This window comes from Rutilus rutilus (assembly GCF_951802725.1).
Source record: "Rutilus rutilus genome assembly, chromosome: 8".
Classification (NCBI taxonomy): Eukaryota; Metazoa; Chordata; class Actinopteri; order Cypriniformes; family Leuciscidae; genus Rutilus; species Rutilus rutilus.
In genome coordinates this window covers 43,402,270-43,428,950 of record NC_140222.1, presented here as the reverse complement: position 1 = coordinate 43,428,950, position 26,681 = coordinate 43,402,270, and the positions used below count along the sequence as shown (strand labels likewise).

At 37.0% G+C, this 26,681-nt stretch overlaps 1 protein-coding gene across 9 annotated transcripts in view; it reads left to right on the top strand.

The window, feature by feature from the left end:
• Window positions 1-3,657: 3,657 nt before the first annotated feature.
• ccdc66 (coiled-coil domain containing 66) overlaps window positions 3,658-26,681 on the top strand; it is a 34,431-nt gene continuing 11,407 nt past the window's right edge. For 7 of the 9 annotated variants that reach the window (XR_014628261.1, XM_084416564.1, XM_084416566.1 and 4 more), the window contains exons 1-12: window positions 3,661-3,743; window positions 4,134-4,192; window positions 4,846-4,880; window positions 5,964-6,405; window positions 11,152-11,269; window positions 11,975-12,081; window positions 12,767-12,867; window positions 14,245-14,340; window positions 14,433-14,564; window positions 23,426-23,628; window positions 25,073-25,157; window positions 25,237-25,398. Coding sequence is in view for 8 of the 9 variants with exons in the window: in XM_084416564.1 (XP_084272690.1) it covers window positions 3,730-3,743; window positions 4,134-4,192; window positions 4,846-4,880; window positions 5,964-6,405; window positions 11,152-11,269; window positions 11,975-12,081; window positions 12,767-12,867; window positions 14,245-14,340; window positions 14,433-14,564; window positions 23,426-23,628; window positions 25,073-25,157; window positions 25,237-25,398 (1,554 nt within the window). In the remaining variant the exon portion in view is untranslated. Of the gene's footprint in view, window positions 3,744-4,133; window positions 4,193-4,845; window positions 4,881-5,963; window positions 6,406-11,151; window positions 11,270-11,974; window positions 12,082-12,766; window positions 12,868-14,244; window positions 14,341-14,432; window positions 14,565-23,425; window positions 23,629-25,072; window positions 25,158-25,236; window positions 25,399-26,681 lie in introns of all 9 variants that reach the window. The other 2 variants (XM_084416565.1, XM_084416569.1) reach the window with 2 other exon arrangements.

The following is a 26,681-nucleotide window of genomic DNA, read 5'->3' as shown; positions in this document are numbered from 1 at the left end:
TTTCAAAACAATAAATACATGCCTGATAACAATGTTAAGATTTCAAGTACAGTTTTACTATTTTATCTGCTAAACCCTTTTCCACTCGTCTAGTGTGTGGATGCTAAAGCTGATGCTAACACACACAAAAATAGCTCACAAACCTGTTAAAAAAAATAAACAGTATATTTAAAAAATAATAATACTTGAAATAAGGAGCTGAGAAAACATTAACTGGCTTATTTAGTTAAGTTTAAATGCTGCATAAATTGCCAGATATTTATAGCGGTTATGATCTCATCTCGTCCGTGCAGCTCTGATGGCTAATCCTGAGAAATTAAATATTTCATCTAGCAAATAAAAAAAATTAAAATATCGATTTGCCCCGTAATCTTTATCATACCCTGCTTTATCTGTCACTTACAAATAATTTATATATTAATATTTAAGGGACTCTTTTTTTCTATTCAATTATAATAAACCTCATCAAATAAAGGTGCAATATCGTCTTATAAACACTAACTAATTAATATTTCCGACTATCTAGTGCGTTATTCGCACGTTAAGCCTTTTTCTAGCTCAAACACGCAGTGAGTGTGTGCAGCGCCTGAGAGACTGAAATAGCAGAACACACACACACACACACACACACACACACACACACACACACACTGACTCCAGCAGCAGCATCATATACTGCCATCTACTGGCACACAACCACCTCTGGCAAGATCAAAACTTTAGAATTGCCATCGTCATCGTAAATATTTACACATACATGTTTACAGACATATACACGCAAAATAAATGATTAGTAAGATAACTATGATGAGTAAAACAATAGGGTGCTCTTGAGACAAAAGTATGTGAAGTGGGGGAAGCAGGTCTCCTTAATATTTGTGTAATCACAGTCCCTTTCACATGTTTCTATATAAAATCTGAGGTGTAGCCTAATGTAGGGTGTGATCACTGATCACTGCAGTCTTCCCTCTGTCTGTTATATATGATGAGTCTGAACTCTTAGCCCACGGTCTATCACTGTAGGTGTGTGTGTGTGTGTGTGTGTGTGTGACCCATTACATTCATATTTACTTTGCCAGGATGTTACTTTTATCCAGTGTTTTAATTCAAACATTTTGGAGAGCAAAATTCAAGTGTGTTCAGTCTTTCACAATTAATGTGCAACGTTCTAATAATTTCCTAATTGGCACTTTCTCTCTGACAGCAGATCGCTTATTGTTTGCAGAAGAAATGGGAGTGAAAAAAAGCTGTCTCAATCATTAAGTTTTGTTTTAGCACTTTTAAGGGTAACACGTGCTAAAGTTTAAACAACTCATCTTATTAAGTTACAATAACATATTTTGCCAGTTGACATGGGTTTGTCATAATACAGAAGGGAACAAACAGAAGTGAGTTAAAGGGGTGATACAAGATGTAAAATAAGTCTCTGATGTCCCCAGAGTGTGAAGTTTTAGCTCAAAATACCCCACAGATATAGCATTATATAGCATGTTAAAGTTGTCACTTTTTGAGGGTGAGCAAAAACGCAGCGTTTTGTGTCTATTCCTTTAAAAGCAAATGAGCTGCTGCTCCCGGCACAGGGGGCGGAGCTTCAACAGTTTGCACTCACACACACATGCACTGAAAATTTCTAAAACTTTTAGCCTTTTATTTTCAAACCGGAGTCAGACAATGATGGAGAGACTCTAGAAGAAGTGCAACATGTAGAAGCAACAGGACATTTCTGAATTGATGAATTTATGTAGCTGATGTGTAGTTATCTTCTAGTCATTGATTAGCATATTCTGTCTTGATAATCTATAAATCGTGTTCAGGGGGCGGGGTTTATGTAAATTCTAGGGTTGGTGATGTCACTAACCCGGGAGGAATGTGGTGTAGTCTCTACCAGCCGTTTGTTGTAGTCCTTAAAAAGCAATTTCTTTAAAAGCAAATATCTGCCTTTGCTTTGAACTTTGAGCGTTGTAACTTTGCAGATGTTGTTTATGCTCAAACAGCAACATTACACACTAACTAAAGTTAGAAAAGTCAAATCATAATCAACCACCCCTTTAAATAAAACGGGTTTTAATGTGAGCAGAGGGTAGAGACAGCTAACAGGAGATGGTGAGTGGATTAGCTGGCTGTAGACTGATGTTGGGTTTCTGCGCAGATGGAGATGAGCTGAGATTACTGGAGAACTGGACGAGAGATGAAGGACAGACGGGAGACAGGAGACGTGACGATCACAGGTGAGTATTCACAGGTAGGGATTCAGAAGAGAGGAGAAGAGAGGATATATATAATATGGATGTATATATAAATGATGATATATAAATGATCTATATAAATGATGAACAGTAGTGGACCAAGAACCGAACCTTGAGGAACACCCTGTGAAAGTGGAGCAGTGGCAGATCTGTATCCTTGTGGTGATATAATAAATTACAACAAATTACTTTTCAAAATAAGTAACACAATTTACTTTGCTTTTCCAAGTGTGTTGACTGACACAGCTCTCTGAAAGAAAACTTTTTCATGATTTGCCATCACAACTTTTATCTTTTGTCAAATCAACTTAGATAATGAATGTGGTTCAGATAACATGATATTTTGAGTTATTAAACCAACCTCCTTCATTGTATTAACAACATTTTAAATGTCAATGAACTAAAAATGTTAAGGCAACCAGGTAACTTTTTAAAGTTGTATAATTTATTTACAGAGGCGTTGTGTGTGAACATGATGGCTTAGACCAAAAGACTCACTTGCACAAAAACAGATTCAGTGTTACTCAAAATGAATAGAACCATGAAATGCAAACTCAGAATATTACACAAACCTGCAATAGTTAAATATGTCAAATAACACAATACTTTATGTATTTAATCTTACTTTATAAACCAATGTCAACCATGATGATCAACCATACTAATAATTAGAGCTGGAAACGGCTTCCTCTAGATGGGAAGATTTTATTTATTTATTTTTAGTATTTTTACTTTCAATGACTTTTCAGATATATTTAAATATAAAATCTTCCAAAATCTATAATAACATTAAATATATTTCCTCCAAACAATGTTTTCTTGAGTATCAAGACACGAAAGGGCAATGAAACTGTGTGTGGCACAAAGACATTCATTCAACAGAATCTCTGCACATACCGAAGCATTTGCATCTTGGCTGCGCTAATGCTAATTTATTTATTTATTTATTATAGAAAATAGCCTATTTTGACAAAAATGTCTATCTTTCAACTGTTTTACTGTGTTGATCAACATCTGAATTTGACTGTATGAGGTTTATAGTAATAATAATAAGTAGCAGTAATAATAAATTAACGGTCTCTAGACGCAATTTATAAGTTATTTTCTTAATTTTCAGTTCAATCGAATATTCTCTTGTTTGTATCTATCCATTTACTCCTTCTTGATGTCAAAATGCTTATCCATTTAAGATGCGTTTTTAAAAAAACATAATTACAAGTTTTCCAAAAATGACAGCGACAGCGTCCGTGAACAGTTCCGCGCGCCTCCTGAGGAGCCGCTGAAGCGCGTCCTCGTGTTTGCAGCCCTGCTGCTCTGCTGTAGAAGAAGAAGAGCCCGCCTCAGCCAATCAGAGGAGCGCTGACTGGTGTTTGCTGCCCTGCTGCTCCGCCTCAGCCAATCAGAGGAGCGCTTACTGGTCGTGAGCAGCAACGGACACGCTTTTCAACAGAACGCAGTGGCACCAAAACATCGGGGGCTCAAAATGATGAATTTGGGGTGAGTGTGATCTTAATGTACGTCACATGATTTGATAGATTAATAAACTGCTCTCTTTCACCATGTTATGCTGTAATTTGTCTGCGTTTGACGCTGCTTTGAGAGCACGGGTGATTAAAGGATGCGATATTTTATGACATGCATGCAAAGATATCGGGTAAATCTACTATAATCTTTTTATTTTACATTGACCTTTGCAATAAAGTACAGTCGCGGTAACAGGGTACACGGGTGGAATATGATGGTTATCTCATGGCACTTTCATATACAAACCAGATCACTAATTTATTGCAATAATCATGGTCTTCATTGTTTTAACCTTTTAACTTGTTAGATTGAGTGTGTTGTGCTAATACAGTCAGGTGTAACTGTTATTGGCTTGTTTTGCAGGGATGGTCTGTTGTTTGAGTTGGAGAATGGCAAGCCCAGGCTTGTGTTGGCTAAGTATGGTAAGAACACGATCTTAATCACTTCATTGTCCTTGAATATGATCCAGTAACTTTGATCCAGTACACATGCAGTTTCAAATTATCAGTAAAGTGAACTACTCCTTTAATGACACAAACATCAGCAGTACATGTTAGGCTGCTGTCATTTTAAGACTTAATCCAGGGATCTATTATCCTGAAACCCATCTGATTTTCCTCCAACTGTTTACGTTGACTGAAGACATCACCCGCTGTGTCTATGTGAAGCTTTAATGTGCACAATATTAATGATCTCTCTGTGAAGGCAGATCGTGGAGACATTTTAATGGTTCACAAATCTTATATTGTCATTGGCTATTTAAAAGTGTGTATACTTTCCACTTTTCAGTGTCAGGACTGCTTATTGTTGTTAATTGTTCATAATCTGAATATTTCGAAGTATGTATATGACGACTCCTCTCCTGTGGCCTCATGGGATAGTGAAGTGTCTATTATACGCACACTTCAGAGTCGTGGTGTTCTTCTGGTCATCAGGCGGTTTTCCACCTAATGTTTGAGCACTGCATATCACCACTGCTAATCATCTGACGTACTGCGTTTATCATACGGTGTAGTTGTGAATTAGGCATATTCAGAGTTGTCTGTATTTGGACTGATGATCTCGTCTTATACAGGTGCTGAATCTTCTAATAAGAAGAGCTCTACTCGGGTAAGTAAACATCCATGCAACGTTTGTGCAAGAACAAAAAAGTAAAAAGATAAAATAAGTTAGTGTGTTTTAACATCCAAGTTCTAGAGCTTTTCAAACATGAATGTTGTTTTGAACTGTTTGTTGGAAAATTACTTTTAAAAAGTAATGAGTTACAATATTGCGTTACTCCCTAAAAAGTAAGTAATTGCATTACTTAGTTTTTAATGGAAAGTTATAAATTATATATGCATTTATGCATTACTTTTTCTCACCTGGGCTTGGCTAGCTTGTTTAATAAGTTGTATTTTTGGTAAATGTAGGTGTGACGATATAACATCTTCATGTTGCGATAATTGCTGAAGCTTTTATCATGGTATACGGTATTATCACGCTATTGAAATAAGTAGCAAACATTTTTTTTTGCCATGCTATAACATGTTTAATAACTTTTTTTCTGATAACAAAAAGAACTCTGAACATATAAATACACTAAAGCAATACACAAATGTATAAAGATCAAACAGATTAAAGTGCAAAAGAATTATATCGAACAATAGGCAACACTTTACAATATGGTCCCATTAGTTAATGTTAGTTAATGCATTAATTAAATGCATGAGCTTTTGATTTTTATTTTTTAGTAATGTATTGTTGAAATTAACTTGCATGATTAATGATTAATGTGATGTGAATTGTGATGCCATATTTGCTTATTAGTATGGTTGAATTGATTCATGGCAGCAAATACATTGTTTAATAAAGTGAGGTTAAATACATAAAGTATTGTGTTATTTAACATATTTGATTATTGCAGATTTGCATAATATTCTGAGCTTGCATTTCACTGTTGTTATTAATTTTGAGGAATCCGTGAGATGAGTAAATGCTCATATTTACTCTAGAACTACAATAAGCATCATGTTCACACAACACCTTTGCACTTACTCACGATTTCTCTCAATAACTCAATATTGTTTTTGTAAATTCAGAAGTAATGCGTTACTTTACTTGCGTAAGTAATCTGATTACGTAGCTTATGTTGATTATAATAGGTTACCCAACACTGGTTACTTTTGTGTGATTTCTATCCTTTGTGTTTAGATTCCTCCAAGGAAAACCCCCCAGACAATCATCAACTCAAAACAAGGTCCTCCTCAACCAGACAAAGCCGAACAGGGCAGAAAGAGCAAAGCTGTTGGTTCCGTAGGGCAGAATGTCCCACACGGACCCAGAGCGACCCACGCCAAGCACAGCAGGTCCAGTGAGGCAGTGCGAGTCCAGTCGGAGCGCAGTGGGACTGATCCCAGCACAGTCACTCAGCAGAGAGAGAGCACAGTGTGTTTGACACAGGAGCAGCTTCAGGAGATACTGAGCACCATCAACAGCTCATCCACTGCACATCATCCCAACACACACACACATCATCCCAACATACACACACAGCAGAGAGAGAGCGCAGTGTGTCTGACACAGGAGCAGCTTCAGCAGATGCTGAGCACCATCAACAGCTCATCCACTGCACATCATCCCAACACACACACAGGTGAGCGGAAATATTCATTTTAACTAGAAAAAAAAGTTTGTTGAGACAAACTTTAAGTTGGCTTGAGAAAGCCGGACCAGAGAGTTTGAAGAAGTTTAAAGTAGTAAGAAGTTTAAAGTAGTTTAAGGTTTAAAGTTAGTTTAAAGTTAGTTTAAAGTTTGATTGATAGATTAGTTAGAAAGAAAGAATAGTTGGAAAGAGAAAGAAAGATTAGTTAGAAAGAAAAAGAAAGATAGATTAGTTAGAAAAAAGATAAGTTAAAAAGAAAGATTAGCTAGAAAGAGGGATTAGTTAGAAAGAAAAAATATTATTTAGAAAGAAAGATTAGTGAGAAAGAAAGATTAGTTAGAAAGAAAGAAAGATTAGTTAGAAAGAGAAAGAAAGATTAGTTAGAAAGAGAAAGAAAGATTAGTTAGAAAGAGAAAGAAAGATTAGTTAGAAAGAGAAAGAAAGATTAGTTAGAAAGATTAGTTAAAAAGAAAGATTAGCTAGAAAGATAGATTAGTTAGAAAGAAAAAATATTATTTAGAAAGAAAGATTAGTAAGAAAGAAAGATTAGTTAGAAAGAAAGAACGATTAGTGAAAAAGAAAGATTAGTTAGAAAGAAAGAAAGATTAGTTAAAAAGAAAGAAAGAATAGTTTGAAAGAAAGACAAAGAGAAAGAAAGATTAGTTAAAAAGAAAAATATTAGGTAGAGAGAAAAAAGATTAGTTAGAAAGAAAGAAAGAAAGAAAGAAAAAGAATTAGTTAGAAAGAAAGAAAGAAAGAAAAAATAGTTAGAAAGTAAGAAAGAAAGATTAGTCAATAAGAAAGAAAGATTAGTCAAAGAAAAGAAAGAAAGATTACTTAGAAAGAAAGAAAGATTAGTAAGATAGAAAGAAAAGTTAGACAGAAATGAAGAAGTTAGAAAGAGAAAGAATAGTTAGAAATAAATAAAAAAGAAAGATTAGTTAGAAAGAAAGATTTGTTTGAAAGAAAGAATAGAAAGAAAAAGATTAGGTAGGTAGATAGATGGATAGATGGACAGATAAATAAGTAAGAAAGAAAGATTAGTCAGAAAGGAAAGAAAGAAAGATTAGTAAGGAAGAATGATTAGTTGGAAAGAAAGAAAGAAACAAGAAAAAAAGAGAAAGATTAGTTAGAAAGAAAGATTAGTCAGAAAGGAAAGAAAGAAAGATTAGTAAGGAAGAAAGATTAGTTGGAAAGAGAAAGAAAGAAAGAAAGAAAGAAAGAAAGAAACAAGAAAAAGGAGAAAGATTAGTTAGAAAGAAAAAGAAAGAAGGAAAGATTAGTAAGAAAGAAAGATTAGTTAGAAAGAAAGAAAGAGAAAGATCAGTCAGAAAGAGATTAGTTAGAAAGAAAGATTTAGAAAGAAAGATTAGTTAGAAAGAAAGAAAGATTAGTTAGAAAGAAAGAAAGATTAGTCAGAAAGAAAGAAAGATGGATTAGTTAGAAAGAAAGATTAGTTAGAAAGAAAGATGTATTAGTTATAAAGAAAGAAAGATAGATTAGTAAGAAAGAAAGATGGATTAGTTAGAAAGAAAGAGATAAATTAGAAAGAAAGAGATTAGTTAGAAAGAGATAGATTAGTAAGAGAGAAAGAAAGATGGATTAGTTAGAAAGAAAGATGGATTAGTTAGAAAGAAAGATAGATAAGAAAGAAAGATGGATTTTTTAGAAAGAAAGATGGATTAGTTAGAAAGAAAGAAAGAAAGAAAGAAAGAAAGATGGATTATTTGGAAAGAAAGAAAGATAGAAAGAAAGATTGATTAGTTATGAAGAAAGAAAGATAGATTAGTAAGAAAGAAAGATTGATTAGTTATGAAGAAAGAAAGATAGATTAGTAAGAAAGAAAGATTGATTAGTTATTAAGAAAGATAGATTAGTAAGAAAGAAAGTTAGAAAGATAGATTAGTTAGAAAGAAAGAAAGATGGATTAGTTAGAAAAAGAAAGAAACATTAGTTAGAAAGAAAGAAAGAAAGAAAGATGGGTTAGTTAGAGAGAAAGAAAGAGATTAGTTAGAAAGAAAGAAAGAAAGATTAGTTACAAAGAAAGAGATTAGTTAGAAAGAGATTATTTAGAAAGAAAGATAGATTAGTAAGAAAGAAAGAAAGATGGATTAGTTAGAAAGAAAGAAAGATTAGTTAGAAAGAAAGATAGATTAGTTAGAAAGAAAGAAAGAAAGATAGATTAGTAAGAAAGAAAGAAAGACAGATTAGTTAGAAAGAAAGATGGATTAGTTGGATAGAAAGAAAGATAGATTAGTTAGAAAGAAAGAAAGATGGATTAGTTAGAAAGAAAGAAATATAGATTAGTAAGAAATATAAAAAGATGGATTAGTTAGAAAGAAAGATAGATAGATGGATTAGTTAGAAAGAGATTATTTAGAAAGAGATTAGTAAGAAATAAATGAAGATGGATTAGTTAGAAAGAAAGATGGATTAGTTAGAAAGATAGATTATTTAGAAAGAAAGATAGATTAGTAAGAAATAAAGATGGATTAGTTAGAAAGAAAGAGATTAGTAAGAAATAAAGAAAGAAAGATGGATTAGTTAGAAAGATAGATTATTTAGAAAGAAAGAAAGATAGATTAGTAAGAAATAAATAAATAAAGATAGATTAGTTAGAAAGAAAGAAAGATAGATCAGTTAGAAAGAAAGAAAGATGGATTAGTTAGAAAGAAAGAGATGGATTAGTTAGTAAAATAGATTATTTAGAAAGAAAGAAAGAAAGAAAGATAGATTAGTAAGAAAGAAAGAAAGAAAGAAAGATGGATTAGTTAGAAAAAAAGAAAGATGGATTAGTTGGATAGAAAGAAAGATAGATTAGTTAGAAAGATAGATTATTTACAAAGAAAGATAGATTAGTAAGAAATAAATAAAGATAGATTAGTTAGATTATTTACAAAGAAAGATAGATTAGTAAGAAATAAAGAAAGAAAGATGGATTAGTTGGATAGAAAGAAAGAAAGAAAGAAAGAAAGAAAGATTAGTTAGAAAGAAAGAAAGATGGATTAGTTAGAAAGATAGATTATTTACAAAGAAAGATAGATTAGTAAGAAATAAATAAATAAAGATGGATTAGTTAGAAAGAAAGATAGATTAGTAAGAGAAAAAATAAATATGGATTAGTTAGATAGAAAAAGATAGATTAGTTAGAAAGAAAGAAATATGGATTAGTTAGAAAGAAAGATGGATTAGTTAGAAAGAAAGCTAGAATAGTTAGAAAGAAAGAAAGATGGATTAGTTAGAAAGAAAGAAAGATGGATTAGTTAGAAAGAAAGAAAGATGGATTATTTAGAAAGATAGATTATTTAGAAAGATAGATTATTTAGAAAGAAAGAAAGATTATTTAGAAATATGGATTAGTTAGAAAGAAAGATAGATTAGTAAGAAAGAAAGAAAGATGGATTAGTAAGAAAGAAATATGGATTAGTAAGAAAGAAATATGGATTAGTAAGAAAGAAAGATGGATTAGTTAGAAAGATAGATTATTTAGAAAGAAAGAAAGATAGATTATTTAGATGGATTAGTTAGAAAGAAAGAAATATGGATTAGTTAGAAAGATAGATTATTTAGAAAGAAAGATAGATTAGTAAGAAATAAATAAAGATGGATTAGTTAGAAAGAAAGAAATATGGATTAGTAAGAAAGAAAGATGGATTAGTTAGAAAGATAGATTATTTAGAAAGAAAGATTAGTAAGAAATAAAGAAAGAAAGATGGATTAGTTAGAAAGAAAGAGATTAGTAAAAAATAAATAAATAAAGATGAATTAGTTAGAAAGATAGATTATTTAGAAAGAAAGATAGATTAGTAAGAAAGAAAGAAAGATAGATTAGTTAGAAAGAAAGATAGATCAGTTAGAAAGAAAGAAAGAGATTAGTAAGAAAGAAAGAAAGAAAGATGGATTAGTTAGAAAGAAAGAAAGATGGATTAGTAAGAAAGAAAGATGGATTAGTTAGAAAGAAAGAGATTAGTAAGAAATAAATAAATAAAGATGAATTAGTTAGAAAGATAGATTATTTAGAAAGAAAGAAAGATAGATTAAGAAAGAAAGAAAGAAAGAAAGAAAGAAAGAAAGAAAGAAAGAAAGATAGATTAGTAAGAAATAAAGATGGATTAGTTAGAAAGATAGATTAGTTAGAAAGAAAGAAAGAAAGAAAGATAGATCAGTTAGAAAGAAAGAAAGATGGATTAGTTAGAAAGAAAGAAAGATGGATTAGTTAGAAAGAAAGAAAGAAGGATTAGTTAGAAAGAAAGATAGATTAGTTATATAGAAAAAAGTTTGAAGATAGATAGAAGAGGTTTGAAGATAGATAGATAGATTGATTGATTGATTGATAGATAGATATTGAATGGTAGTTTAATTGAGTCTAGGGCTTCAGGGAGTTTAGATTTGAGTTTTTGGCTTGTGCACTACTGGGCCACCGTAGCCTTGGCTCAATTTGAGCATTCTGCAATGTAACTCTATGGGATTTTTATGATTTTTAATATTAATTTTTAAGAAAACTGAAAGTCAAATCAGTTAGAAAAGATATAGCACACTAAGTCAGAACAGTCTGAAGGTCTGACCCGAGTTTTGGAGTATGTAGAGTTAAAGCTCTAGGAGGAGATAGAGTCAGAACATTTTGGGTCAAAATAATAATAATAAGTTTAAGTACAATATCAGTAAGTTGGCTTTCTCAAGCCAATTTAATAACTTCATACTTAACATTCTTAAGTACAACATGTATTTCCTTGTCAGCAGAAACGGTGGCCAGCTCAGAGGAAAACTGTGGTGGAACTACAGAAGCAGCTGAAGAGCTCGTCCCGGATGCACATCATCATAAACACAGAGATTCACTGGGAAAGACAGACCGAGAGTAAGAAAAGTTACTTGTGTTAGGATCAGCTGGATCTGATGAGGGGAATCTTTTTAAATGTGCTTAGTTGTAATAGAGAATGAAAGGTCATTTTATGAAAACCTAGTTTTTTAAGGCCCTGTTAAACTCATTTTCATTCTTCACTTTGGGGTAAAAAGAAGCTGGAAATGCCTATTCAATGATGTACAGTTTGCGAGCGTGCCGACGCCGTCCACGCTGCTGAGAGCGAGGTTCAGATGAAAATGTAAAAGATTTCCTTTCAATTGGAATTACAACTTAAATATCTATCATAAATTTAGCAGCTCTCCGGTGTTTCATGTTTGCACTCGTGTCTGATCTGGACGGACTGAACAGAAGAAACGAACCAGAGAAGATTTCCCACGTCAAAGAAGGCGGAGCCTCAGAGCCACACCCCCCATTACATCATCACCACGAATGAGAGTTTGCTTCGGCGAGCCGCTTTGAACTCCAGAAACAAACGTCGATTGGCCTGATTCAGTTCAAAATGACGTCACACCAGTTTGAGCTTCGACTTCGCTTGAAGTATATCAGGGCCTTTAAGGGGAAATATGACCAGTGCGTGAAATACGTGAAATATGGCATGCTTTTGATTCTGGGTTTGGTGAGATTCATTCATTGAGGTAATTGGTGAATAGTTCTTGACCATGACAAACAGTTATTTTGCTCTGTTTTGTTTTGACTCAGGCCTCCATCAGACGGGCAGCAGTCCGGGTTTTTCAGCACGTTTGGAGAGAGGGAAAGGGGGAGAGAAAAACTGGAAGCCAAGAAAGCCCAATGGAGGAGAGAGCTGGGTAATGTTGTGCAGTCAGACACTATAAGTAACAAGAGGTAAAATATGAATGAGGGTGGCATAGAAAGTCTAGGAATATGATGGACACATTCATTTCATTAAATTGACCTTAATGTAATGAACCCAATCTCATGAGAAAACAATCTTACTAACTGGTGATTTTGTATGAATTTATACGATGTGATTTTAAGGCCTTTCTGAATGCAAAAACACTTTCCTTCCATGAAGTGCGAAATACCTCTAGTCTTGTTTTCTTCCAGCTGCGCTCCCTTTTCTCATGAAGCGCTCTCTTTAATCTTCTTTAAGAGCAAAGGAGCAACTGTGTGTAAAGTGCTGGAAGAGAGAGAACTGCTTTATAGATGAAATGAACTAATTCAGTAATTGATGATCTTTACACTGGACTGACTTCAGCTGAACAACATCCCAAATACATTATTTTCCTGTTATCTCTGTAAAGCTGCTTTGAAACAATTTGTATTGTATAAAGCAGTATATAAATAAAGGTGACTTGACTTGATATGTAAAGAAACATAAGATTTTTAGAGAAAAAAATGAAGGCCCAACCCTAAAGATAAGCAGATCATGCAAATGAGATCGTACAAATTCATACAAAACGTGACACAGTTATGAATTGCGACGAGAGTGTGTTGAATTAATGTGTGGCTGATCAGTGTGTTACTTTGCAGATGAGCAGATAGCTCTAAAAAGGCAGCAGAAAGCCAGTCTCAAAGATATGAAGGCTCATGATGAACCATCTAACGTGAGACTGAAACCCCCGCCTGACTCAGTGAGTAAACAGAACATACTCTGCATCTCTTATAACATGTTGCCATTGTTTGCCATTTCTGTGTCGTGGTGGTCAAGCTTTACACTAATGTGAATATGTAATCTGCTACACTATTGGTTTGAGCTTGCTGTTGATAATCTTTCATAACTCTCAGTCCGTCACAGTTCATGCTGCCAGTACAGCCACATATACTGCCAAACCATACAGAGTCTGCTATGCCTTAAAAATAATAAGATTCTGCTATGCCTTGTAAAAATGCATTTTGTTTGAAATTAAAGAGCATAATAAAGTCAAAAAGATTTAACCTAGACTCTCAGACCAGTCCCAGTGTTTATTTTTACACAGTTTCTTTTGTCAAGTCAAGTCATCTTTATTTATATATTTTATATTTTACAATACGGATTGTTTCAAAGCAGCTTTACAGAGATAACAGGAAAATGATGAAACAAAGTTTGTTTCTAGAAGAAAATAGCATCACAGTCCTAGCACTAAGTTCAGTGATGGTTCATTTCTGGTGTAAAGAAGTTATTAATTTATATATATATAAAGCCGCTCTGGAGAAAACCGTGATGTCATCGTCCAGCTCAGTTCAGTTCTCATATCGTTAGCCTCATAGCATAATTGCCTAAGTCATTTTTTGGCCAAATTGTGATATCTGCCTAACTTTACTGTCCTACCACTGCTGCAAAACTTGTCTTGTTTTCCAAAAACATTGAAATATGACTTAGGCAATTATGCTATGAGGCTAACGATATAATGGTGTCAGTGCAGGCAGATCAATATTATTGTTGAATATTAAGTGTCTTAGACTTTTTGTCCTTTATAACTTACATATTCTGACTCGTGTGTAACATAGTTCAAGTTCAGTTATCTGGCGGGGGTAAGAATTGGGGAGAACACGGCTTGTAGACCTTTCCCTTTTAGACGGTCTTTTGTGGCTGTTTGAACACATTCAACCACATGAGCGTTTACACTAAAACAATCCGGTCACTAGGAAACAATCTGGACGGCGGAGAGTAGACGGTATCATAACCCTAACATTATGGGAAGAGCTCGAGCCAGACGAGATTTAAACTTTGTCGACTGAAGACACAAGTTTGGTTTGAAGATGAAAAACATACCAAGCACAATGTTCTCTCACCATTCCTGATTTCTATCACACACGCACAGCGTTCGGCTGAAACCACCGTAATTGATATGTAAATTGCGTGAGCTTATTTCGTCCATTAGATTGAAAGTTCTGTAAAAGCCCATACATTTACCCGCCCATAGAACCTCCCCTCGAAGAAATCAGGACAGAAGTGTTTGAAAGTGGACGGATTAAAACAGCAGGTGTGTTTGTCTGTGTAACTGAGCTGTGTGTGTCTCCTGGTGCAGGATGTGATGGACACACGGACTACGGAGAGCTCAAAGCACAGGGCTCAGTCCCAGCGAGAGCTCCCTGCTGCCATCCGCTTGGGCTTCAGAGTCGGGGTGTGTTTCAGCAGTTACTCACTCAGAACACGTGCCCACCGTAATGACTCTACGATAGATAGATTGATGAATGATGTTTGATGTGTGAACAGGAAGCAGGTCCTGTGGAGGACATGTTCAACGCTCAGAGAGAGGAACAGCAGAGACGATGGATACAGGAACTGGACCAGCAGAGAAAAGAGGACAAACTACGCCGACAACGAGACAAAGAAATGAACAGCCAGGTGAACTCATCCCACAGGGCTTCCAGTCGAGACAGGTCAAGGTTATTTGCATAGCTCTTTAAACAATATAAAAGGCTTCAAAGCTGCTTTATAATAAAATTTAAGTATCTCGAAATTCAGTTTCGGGAATCAATAATTTTTATTTTAAGCTAAGGCCGAGTGGACACTGTATGAGTTATAAAAGATGGTTGCTTGTTTGAACATGATCCCCGCTCTAAGTCATGTCACACTGTAGGATCTCAGCTGTCATTAATGTTAAACTATACGGCAGTCAAGACACGTTAAAATCAGACATGCAAGATTCATCTAGAGTTTTACATCATCATTCCATGACGGTGAGCCGCATTTACATGTGGTATGGAATGGGTGGCTAGCAAACAAAAACCATCAGATAAATCCCATCACACATTTCACCTAGATATCATATCTGTGTCTGTTCCCTGAATTAGGACATACAAAAAAACTCCCAAACCCATTTAAGGGTAAAAATTTAATTGATGTTCAACAAATAAAAAACAGATATAATACAAATGATAAAGCTTGGGTTGCTGAATATTCGATCCCTTACTCCAAAAGCACTCATTGTTAATATGATTATAGACTATCTAGATGTGCTGTGTTTGACAGAAACCTGGCTAAACCCAAACGATTACATTACTTTAAATGAACTTTAAACCCCGCAAGATTACTGTTATAAACATGAACCTCGTCTGAAAGGCAAAGGGGGAGGTGTTGCTGTAATTTATAGTAATATTTTCAGAATTACTAAGAAGTCTAGTTTCAAATATAATTCTTTTGAAGTGTTGGTGCTTAATGTAACACTATCTAGTGTAAATGATAAATCACGTTTGAGATTTGTGCTGGCTACTGTATACAGGCCACCAGGGCACCATACAGACTTTATCAAAGAATTTGCTGATTTTCTATCAGAGTTAGTCCTGGCTGCAGATAAAGTCCCAAAGAAAGAAGAAAACAAAACTAGAGGTATTTCGCATTTCATGGAGAGAGAGCACGATTGCATACAGAGAGGCTTTAAAAGCTGCTAGATCTGCTTATTTTTCAACCCTATTAGAAGAAAATAAACAAAACCCTACGTATTTATTTGAAACAGTGGCTAAACTAACGAAATATAAAGCTTCAAGCCCAGACTTTATCAAAGAATTTGCTGATTTTCTATCAGAGTTAGTCCTGGCTGCAGATAAAGTCCCAAAGAAAGAAGAAAACAAAACTAGAGGTATTTCGCATTTCATGGAGAGAGAGCACGATTGCATACAGAGAGGCTTTAAAAGCTGCTAGATCTGCTTATTTTTCAACCCTATTAGAAGAAAATAAACAAAACCCTACGTATTTATTTGAAACAGTGGCTAAACTAACGAAATATAAAGCTTCAAGCCCAGAAGTTTCCAAGCAACACAGCAGTAATGACTTTATGAACTTCTTCACTTATAAGATTGATAATATCAGGGACAAAATTATAACAATACAACCGTCTACTACAGTATCGCATCAGGCAGTGCATTGTAGTGTCCCTGAGGAAAAATTCGATTCATTTATTGCTATAGGAGAGGAAGAATTTTCTAAACTCGTTAAATCAAATCAACAACATGTATGTTAGACCCTATACCGACTAAGCTACTGAAAGAGATGCTTCCAGAGGTCATAGATCCTCTTCTTAATATCATTAATTCATCTTTGTCATTAGGATACGTACCAAAAACTTTTAAGCTGGCTATGATTAAACCGCTTGTTAAAAAAACGCAACTTGATCATACAGAATTAGTTAATTACAGGCCGATCTCGAATCTGTCTTTTCTGTCAAAGATACTAGAAAAGGCGGTATCCTCACAACTATGTTCCTTTCTTGAAAGAAATGATATCTGTGAGGATTTTCAGTCAGGATTTAGACCGTACCATAGTACTGAGACAGCTCTCAGTTACAAATGATTTGCTCTTATCATCCGATCGTGGTTGTATCTCACTATTAGTGTTGTGACAACTCGTCTAATATCAAAGACAAAAATGAAACACAAAAAAAAATAAGGGGGGAAATCACATCCAAATATAATTGCAAACCACCAGCTCAAAATGAATATATATCAAAATAATATATCACAACACCATAAAGCAATAATAGCTTACAATCACCCAAAACCTGGTCCAATGAGTCCTTCAACATTAGTTCAGTCCATACAAGATAAACACAAAACCATAAAAGGATAATATGGATAATATGTGAGTAATGGAAATAATGAACCTGCAATCCAGCGATGATCAATCCGATTGTTGGTGCACAAAAGTTCAGTTCAAATTTAGATCAGTTGCGACCACAGTCTCATCACCGAAAGAAAACTCACTCAGCCAAAACTTGTAGTCCTCAGGGCCAGGTTGAAAAGAAAATATATAATCCACCAAAGAAATCCAATCGAAGAAGATTTGATGCTGGGGTTAAGTCCGTATTGAACACAAGGATTCCGGGTAACACCAAACAACACAATTGAGGAAATATGGCCTACATTGAGTATTGCAAACACACTGTTCCTCAAATAGTAGCCAAAAGAGGCATAAACATTGAGCCTCAACTCAAAACCCCTCTTAAGTAAAAAGAGTGAGCCCTCTCTCCAAATCAAGCCACCACATGGCCCTCCCAGCTAGATCACTCATTCTTCTTTATATGGGTATTCTAACCCCCTTACCTGAGGGCGTTGCCCCCTTGTGACCAGGAAGATAATTACAAAACAGCTATAGACAGCCAGTAATAGTGAACACACTCTGGAACTGTTACAAACCCCTCCCTTCTGAAAAAGGCTAGACAGCCCCAAAAAAGGGTTTTAACTTCTCTACATGATAGATCTCAACATTATTTGGCTCCTGGACCATTTTTACTCGATAATTGACTTTATTAAGTTTTGACATAACTTTAGCAGGTCCTTGCCACTTGGGAGCCAGCTTTGCCATATAAGCATCACTTGCTCGAGACAACGAGTGAGTTTGTACCCATACTAAGTCTCCTTCATATTGGACTAGTCTCCTTCTGAGATCATAATACTTGGCCTGTCTCTTCTGGGCTCTACTCACATTTTCTTTGACACACTCCAATAAGGCCTTCTGTTTCTCAATGGTGTTATAAGCGGCTTGGTCAGGGTCTGGAGACTTGTGGACAAGACGCTTGAGGGGACCTTTCAGTTTTCTGCCAATTGCAATTTCAGCAGGTGTGTGGTCAGTGCTCTCCTGCCATGCCGAATTTAGTGCATACCGAAATTCAGGGATCCACCTATCCCATTGGCGATGGTTCTCTTGCACATTGGAGGCTAACATGGTCTTAAGGGTACGGTTAATTCGCTCAGTCAAATTAGTCTGAGGATGGTAAGCCGTTGTGAGTTTCTGGACCACACCCCACTGCTTGCAGGTGTCTTGAAGCAGTTGAGATGTAAATTGAGGTCCTCGATCTGAGACTAGATATGCTGGGGTACCCCACCTGGTAAAGATTTCCTTCGTCAGGACATTTGAAATCAAGGGTGTTTTTGCAGACCTTAAAGGAAATAACTCCACCCACTTGCTGCAATAATCCACAATCACCAGCAGGTATTCATTCATGCGAGTACTTTTGGGAAAAGGCCCCATTAGGTCAATCCCTAACATAAAGCCTGGTTCAACAATGGGAGTTGATTGAAGTCGGCCTGCAAGTTTGGTAATCCGTGGCTTATACTGCTGGCACGTCTGACACTCTTTACAGGTTTTCCAGACATCCTTCCGAATCTCTGGCCAATAGGCCACCTCCAGCAATCTACGCAAGGTTTTCATGTGTCCCAGGTGTCCGGACAAGGGGTTTGCATGGACGAATTGAAGACACTGCTCTCTGTATTGTGTAGGAATGATCACTTGAAAAACTTGACCTCCATCTTTGTTGACGGTACACCTAAATAAGTAGTCATTTTGAATGACATAACGAATGCGATTTGGAATTGCATCATCAATTTTGGCTTCATCCCAGAGATGCTGAAGAGAAACATCCTCTTTCTGCCCACGCTCAATGTCCTCCCAGTTCAAAGGTAAATTACATGGGGCACTGACCGCCTGAGAGAGAGCAATTGTCCCAGGGATTTCTTCTTCCATTCCTCGTGACAGCGTGTCAGGGATAACATTGCACTGCCCTCTACGGTACTTTACCGTAAAATCGAAGCTTTGGAGCCGAATGGCCCATCTTGTCAACCGAGATGTGGGTCTTGGATGATTAAAAACCCATGTGAGTGCAGAATGGTCTGTAAGCACATCAAAGTGTCGTCCTTCGAGGTACTCTCGCCATTTCTCCACAGCCCATACCACAGCGAGACACTCTTTCTCAGCTGTGGAGTATGACTTCTCAGCACTCTGCAGCAACTTAGAAGCATACGCTACTACATTTTCCCCTTGATCAGTTTCTTGTGTTAATACTGCTCCCAAACCAACGTTACTGGCATCTGTTTGCACTCTGAAGGGCCGACTGAAATCTGGAGGTCTAAGTATAGGAGCTTTCTGCAGAGCTTATTTTAGCCACTCATATGATTGTTGGCACTCCTGAGTCCATACCCACAAGACATCCTTCTTTTTCAGGGCATGAAGAGGTGCTGCCCGCTCTGAAAAGTTAGGAATAAAGCGATGATACCAACCCACCAAGCCAAGGAATCGCTGGACTTTCTTCACATTCTTGGGAGTTGGGAAATTATGGACAGCTTCAACCTTAGAGGGTTCAGTCTTTACTCCTCCTTCTGAGATGACATGACCAAGGAACGAAAGGGACTTTCTTATTAGGTTGCATTTTTTCAAGTTCAAAGTCAAACCAGAAGCTTCCAGCTTTGTGAACAGCTGTCTTAAATGCCCAAAGTGCTCCTGCACATTAGTCGTGTACACAACAATATCGTCTATATAGACAAAACAACATCTACCGATGAGCTCTTGTAAGATGGTATTCATTAATCGCTGGAAAGTCAAAGCAGCATTTTTCAAACCAAAAGGAAGACGAATGAACTCATATTGTGCAGATTTGGTGACAAAAGCAGTTTTGGGAATACTATCTTCCTCCATACAGACCTGCCAATAACCACTCTTCAGATCTAAAGTGCTGAAAACCGAGGCTCCATACAAAGAGATGAGAATGTCCTGCACCTGAGGCATAGGAAAACCATCTAGTGGAGTTTTTGCATTTAAGGACCTGTAGTCTACGCAAAAGCGCATACTACCATCCTTTTTTGGCACCAATACAATAGGTGCAGCCCACGGGGAAGTGGATGGACGAATGATTCCCTTTTCCAACATCTTCGACACCTCATCCTCAATCAATTTTTGCTTGTGAACTGGGGTAGGGTATGCCCGTTTCCTTACTGGAATTTCATCACTGGTGTTGATGCGATGCCTGATGGTGGAAGTTCTTCCCAGTGAATCAGTACACACTGTAGGCCAATCAAAGAGAAGGCCTTCTAATTGATGTCTCTGGGAAGGTAAGGCATCTGCTGAACTCACAAAATCTTTAATGATAGTTCTGGTGGCCTCATTGATTTGAACAGCAGGTAGTGCTAAATGTAATCTGGTTGCAGTTGAAAAGAAGTCAGTATTATGTGAAGATGAAGGGATGGAAAACTGATGCACCTTATCCTCTTCGGGCAAAGAATATGTTGCACCACGGAAGTCCAAGGCCATGCCAGAGACATTCAAGAAATCAAGGCCTATTATCAAGGGAAAAGTCAAATCACGATCTCTCATGATGTAAGCGTTAAAAGGATAAACATGGTCATGCAATGTACATTCTAATGTTACCTTTCCCAAGGCATGCTGAAGGTGTCCATTGGCAAGGGAAAACGTCTGCCCTCTAGCAGACTGCCAAGCTTCCTCTCTTTCCTTGATCCGATGCCAAAAGGATTCTTGTACCAACGAGTAAGTGCTGCCTGTATCTATTAAAGCTTCAAAGGGATAACCACGAATAACTAGAGGTAATGTCAGAGGAGTTATAGAACGCTCACAAGTTCCATCCAAGAGAGCAATAGGTTGACTATCATGCTGACCTCGACCAGCTCTTCCAACCACAGCAGGTTTTCGTGATTGCTCAGCCTGCCTCTGTCTCCAATATGCTCTCTCCTCATTGAGGTCTCTCTCCACCAATGTTCCCACTCTAACCATCTCGTCCACTGTGGATACGGTACCCCTTAGTACGCTAGCAATACGAGGATTGCAGTTTCGGAGAGTGGCTTGTAGAATTTCTCTTTCAGACATAGAAGGCTTCAGTCTTAAGCACAACGCTCTGTATTGATACACAAAAGTGCGTATACCTTCTCCTATTTCCTGTTTTCGCTCCCTGATTTTTCTTTCAGCTTCGACTTCGTGGTCATCAGGTAAGAATGATCGCAAGAAGAGGGTCTTAAATTGAGCCCAAGTTTTAACCCGGGTTCTCTCAGCAATCCACCAGTCTTTTACTGTGTGGATAAGTACTGACGGAAGCATGGATAATATCTCTGTACTACTTAGAGGGTGAATAGCCAAATATTCATCACACTTCTCTAGGTAGGCTATCGGATCTTCTCCTTCCTGACTGCTGAACTTTGGAAATTCAATTTTGATGGGAGCACTAAAGTGAATTGATCGCTGCCCAGTGTCAAAAAGTGAGGCTGAAGTTACAGTGGGAGTGGACATGGCATATGGAATGGGGAGTACCTTAGCCTTCAACTGTTCATCTCTTCGTCTAAGGCAGTCCATGACAGCATTTCCCAGCGATTGCATATTCTGCTCAAGGAGCTGTTTCACTCTCTGACATTCTTGTTTAGTTCCATCAAGTATGGTTTCTGCCAACTTCTTGTGCGACCTTTCTAGGGCACTGACTTGAGATTCCAAATGATACACCTGGTCATGCTGGGTTTTAAATCCATCAAGTACCTGTGTTTCAAAGTCCTTAATGCGACACTTGATATCATTCTCCAACCCCATCACTTTTTGTTCAACTTGGCTTACCCTTGAGGCGATCACCATAGATATCAGACTCTCATCCTCCTCTATTGGCGGTGGCAGCACAGTTAGCTCTTCTCCCTCTTCACCCTCCAACACGGGATCCAAATAGAGACTACTGAGCGACTGTATGATATCTCGCAGGGGTTCACAACGCACAGTGAAAGCATCTAAACCATAATCTGGCTCTATTGGGCCCTCACCCACTGTCTCGGCAGGATCAGCATCCATTTCGGGAGGTTATAAGTAAACTACCAAAACTACCATATATAAAAAAATACAAATTGGTATTAAAGCAACATAGATGACTGAAAAAGTACAAGGTATTACTGCTCAACTATAAACGGTTAAGTATATAAAAAAAATAATACAATTGTTTGTACAATACCCAGTACACACAAACAAATAAATCAAGATTCTTTCAAATGAACTGGTTGCCTTTGGAAGGTTCCTGTTCGGGCGCGACAAAACACAAAAGTTCAGTTCAAATTTAGATCAGTTGCGACCACAGTCTCATCACCGAAAGAAAACTCACTCAGCCAAAACTTGTAGTCCTCAGGGCCAGGTTGAAAAGAAAATATATAATCCACCAAAGAAATCCAATCGAAGAAGATTTGATGCTGGGGTTAAGTCCGTATTGAACACAAGGATTCCGGGTAACACCAAACAACACAATTGAGGAAATATGGCCTACATTGAGTATTGCAAACACACTGTTCCTCAAATAGTAGCCAAAAGAGGCATAAACATTGAGCCTCAACTCAAAACCCCTCTTAAGTAAAAAGAGTGAGCCCTCTCTCCAAATCAAGCCACCACATGGCCCTCCCAGCTAGATCACTCATTCTTCTTTATATGGGTATTCTAACCCCCTTACCTGAGGGCGTTGCCCCCTTGTGACCAGGAAGATAATTACAAAACAGCTATAGACAGCCAGTAATAGTGAACACACTCTGGAACTGTTACAGTGTTACTCGATCTTAGTGCTGCATTTGACTCTATTGACCACAGCATTCTTTTAAATAGACTCGAAAATTATGTTGGCATTAGTGGAATTGCATTAGCATGGTTTAAATCATACTTATCCGACCGTTATCAGTTTGTAGCAGTAAATGAAGAGATGTCTCATCGATCACAAGTTCAGTCTGGCGTACCACAAGGCTCAGTACTAGGACCGTTGCTGTTCACTCTGTACATGCTACCCTTGGGAGATATCATTAGAAAGCATGGCATTAGTTTTCACTGTTATGCCTATGATATGCAGCTCTATATTTCTTCATGCCCTGACGACACTTACCAATTCACAAAATGAACGGAATGCATAGCTGATATAAAAAATTGGATGACTAGTAATTTCCTACTTCTAAATTCTGAAAAAACAGAGATTCTAATTATTGGACAAAAAACGTCCTCACGTAATAACCTAGAATACTGTCTAACACTTGATGGCTGCTCTGTCAAGTCCTCGTCGTCGGTTAGGAACCTGGGTTGTGCTCTTTGATACCAATCTTTCATTTGAAAGTCACGAGTCTAGTATCTGTAAAATCTTTTGGCATAGGAGAAGCCACACTGCGTCAAATCTTCTGACAGCCAGAATCACATCTGAGGGGAAATGTGATCACAACGGTCATTAATCGGCTGTCGGTAAACATGTCAGAGAAATCATGGCCAAAATCGCACATTGTGAACCCGGCGTTAAGACACGACTGGCAAAATCACTGTTTGTTTTTCATGCACTTTTAACTTTGGACTTTTTCACAGCACGGTGTGTTAAATGAATATATAAATGTAAAGCATGTGCAGACAACTGAGACAGACTCGTATGTCAGAGGATAGTCTAACGTTGATGTGAAGAATGGTTTTAGTTGATGTCTTCTGTGATTCTGTCTCCACAGGCCGAGGACATGGAGCGCTGGGCGGTTCACTTTGACTCTCTGGTTCAGCCCTCAGCAGTGCCTGACCCGAGCAGCGGCCCGTCTCCTCATCGCCCCGTCTCAGGAGCCCTGGCCACTGCACGGGACGGTGTGAGTGTGTGTGGAGGGGACAGTCTGGGGAGGGCCAGCGTCGACACCACTCGGGGAGTGCAACAGAGATCCAGGTCTGACAGCTGACAGCTTCATGACACACCGACAGAGAACACAACACACATCTACAGAGAACACAACACGCCATCAGCGTTCTCACTGGTTCGCATTTTTGAAGTTTGCGCAGAAAGAACTTAAGAGTTTTCTGTTAAAACGGTGTCGTGTTAGCGGCCCCTAAGTTAATAACTAATGATCTTTGCAACGGAAGTGAATCAATCAAAACTAACTTTAGCTGGACAATAACTTTATCCTAGAGCTGCTGTTAAGACAAAACAATCTCTGTTGCTGTAATTTCCTATTATCTCTGTAAAGCTGCTTTGAAACAATCTATAGGGTTAAAAGCGCTATATAAATGAAGGTGACTTGACTTGACTTCTATACTGAGCACACAGTCTTTTAGACTGTGAAAAAGTGAAAAATTGGTGAACGATAAGTTCCTTACTCTATGCGGTGAAAAACTGATCTAATGAAAACAGATCTAATGATCATGTAATTTTACTTTAACACACCACATGAATGTAACATCCGTATATTATTTACATATGGCCCTTCACGTACGAAAACTCTCTCATGTTTAGTCAAAGCCCAAAACAATTATGCTTGTTGTATTCTACTCCATGAAACCTTTCAAAAGACATATGACTATCTGAGCTGTATGATGTTTTTGACATATTACAGTACATAGTACAAATTATGCATTTTTGTTGTTTTTTTTATCAGCAAATAACTCTGCACTCTTTAGGAGTTGATCAGATTGGCTACATGTAGCATGTTACATGTTGGCTACAAAGTTCAGACTCAAATGAAACCTATTTTGTGTTGATCAAGGCAGTAGTTTTAAAAAATATGATTACACAGAACTGTTAAAAGTTGATCGAAAAGCTGATTTTCTAAGCTTTAAAATGATACATATTTTGTGTTATTTCATTTAGTGGCTTAGTAATTTTGATTAGGAATATTTTGGTGCGGAGGGGGTGGGGGGTTATTTCTTCTGGTTTAAGGGGTTAAAATATTGTTAAATGTACAGTTTTAGAAAGTTTTAGAACAAGTCATCTTATAATTTACCGTGAAAATGGAAATTCCCAGAATCCTCTGACATTCCCAGAATCCTCAGCTCACATTTGATGGTTTTTCATTGAAATACCCTTATCAATTATGTACACTGTGGTTGTTGGTAAATGAATGTTTCTAGTGTCGTGTGTTACCATGATGGTGTTTTGTACATGGTGTTCTGGCTTTTTACCTGAAATTTCCCAGATTCTTTAGTTTGCAGTGTGTGAGGCTGTGTGTGAATCTCATTGGTCACTGCCTGCCTTAACAGAATGGACGTTGATTAGTGATGATGATGATGCTCCAAAATGATTTATTCTTTGTTGGAATAACTAAACAAATTCTAAATATTCTGGCTTTTTCAAAGGTTTTATGTAAATCAAAATGCCCTTGTGATTTGTTGTTTAGTCATCTTCGCACCATGACGGCCTTGCTGGACCCTGCTCAGATCGAGGAACGGGAACGCCGGAGACTCAAGCAGCTGGAGCACCAGGTAGGATTCATTCCTTGACCAAACTGACAGGAAATCACTGCATGTGCCTTTATAATATGTACACATTTCTGATGTGTAGCGAGCAATTGAGGCTCAAGTAGAGGAGCGCAGACGCCAGAAAGAGAAAGAGGACGCCACACGACGAGCACAGGAACAGGAAGAGGAGAGGAGGGTTGAAAGAGATCGAGAGCGACTCCAGCAGCAGTATATCACGGACACGGAGCGACAGAGACACAAGGAGGTAAAACTATCACACACACACGGATTGCACACTAAAATCAAGCAACGAAGTGGTCAGGAAATCTGAAAAATGCCTCTTTTTGCTTATAACTTCTGAATGGTTTGGTAAAACTGGTCTCTTTAGATTTGTCGAGTCAAAACCCAGTATTCCCATATCGGCCATTTTGAATTACGCATTGGGGTATCGTTACAAAACTTGGTGACTGTCATCGGCACCATGCCTGAAGGTACTCAAAAAGTTTTGAGACAGCGCCACCTTCTGGTCAAAAATTCTAATGAAATGTAAAAAAATGTAAATAGCTTTTGCCTATTGAAACTGGTCTTAATAGATTCCTTGGGTCATGCTGAGTACATAGATACCAATGTTGCTATAGTCGCTTGAACTTCCTGCCGCCATTTTGATTTTCTTTAAAAACCTACTTTTTCAAACTCCTCCTAGATCCAGCTTATGCCGGCAAATCTTATGGATTTAGTGCCGACCGACGAAACCGTTTTTTTGTCTACCGCAACAATAACTTTAATGGCATAATGAACTGCATCTGAGGCTGAATCTCTGGAAAGATTTGACATATTGACACCAAATTTTGGCATTACGTCAATGCAAGCGATTATTTTTTACAGTTTAATGCGTTAAAAACATTTAACGCAATTAATGCAGCATTCGTTTTTTTCCTGTCGTCCTTTGGATAGCGTTAGATTATATGACATCGCTCTTATTCATGCAAATGCTTTTAAACCATTCAAGCGCAATAAGACACAAAAGAGATCAAAAGAGATTCGCATCTGTGAATCTCCTGTCTGTGTGACACACACACACACAGAATGCGCGTGTCCGCTTCGGACAGCACTTGAACAGACAAAAACAACACAAAATTATGCCAAAATGCACATTTCGTTGAGTATCCTCGCAAGGAACGAGTTAAATGAAGTCTTGTATAAGTAGAAAATAAGACTTGTGAGAAAAAGTGTAATGTTAATCAAAGAACAAAAGAAAAAGAGAAAATCACTCACTGCTCTTGACTGAATAACTTTTGTAGCATTAATAAGGATTAATCTATATTTAATTGATAATTTATGCAGTGAAGACTGTGAAGTTTTTGAAAACTTTATTCAATTTCTGTATATATTCAACCTGTTAGACCTACCTGAAAATCTTAAAGCACTGTTTATAAGGTTACATGGGTCAAAAACAACGAAAACAATAACTTTTTGTGCATTCTGACAGGGCAAGTACAAATCTGAACCGGTCTGACTGGGCAAATAGAAAACATATTGCTGTTAAAA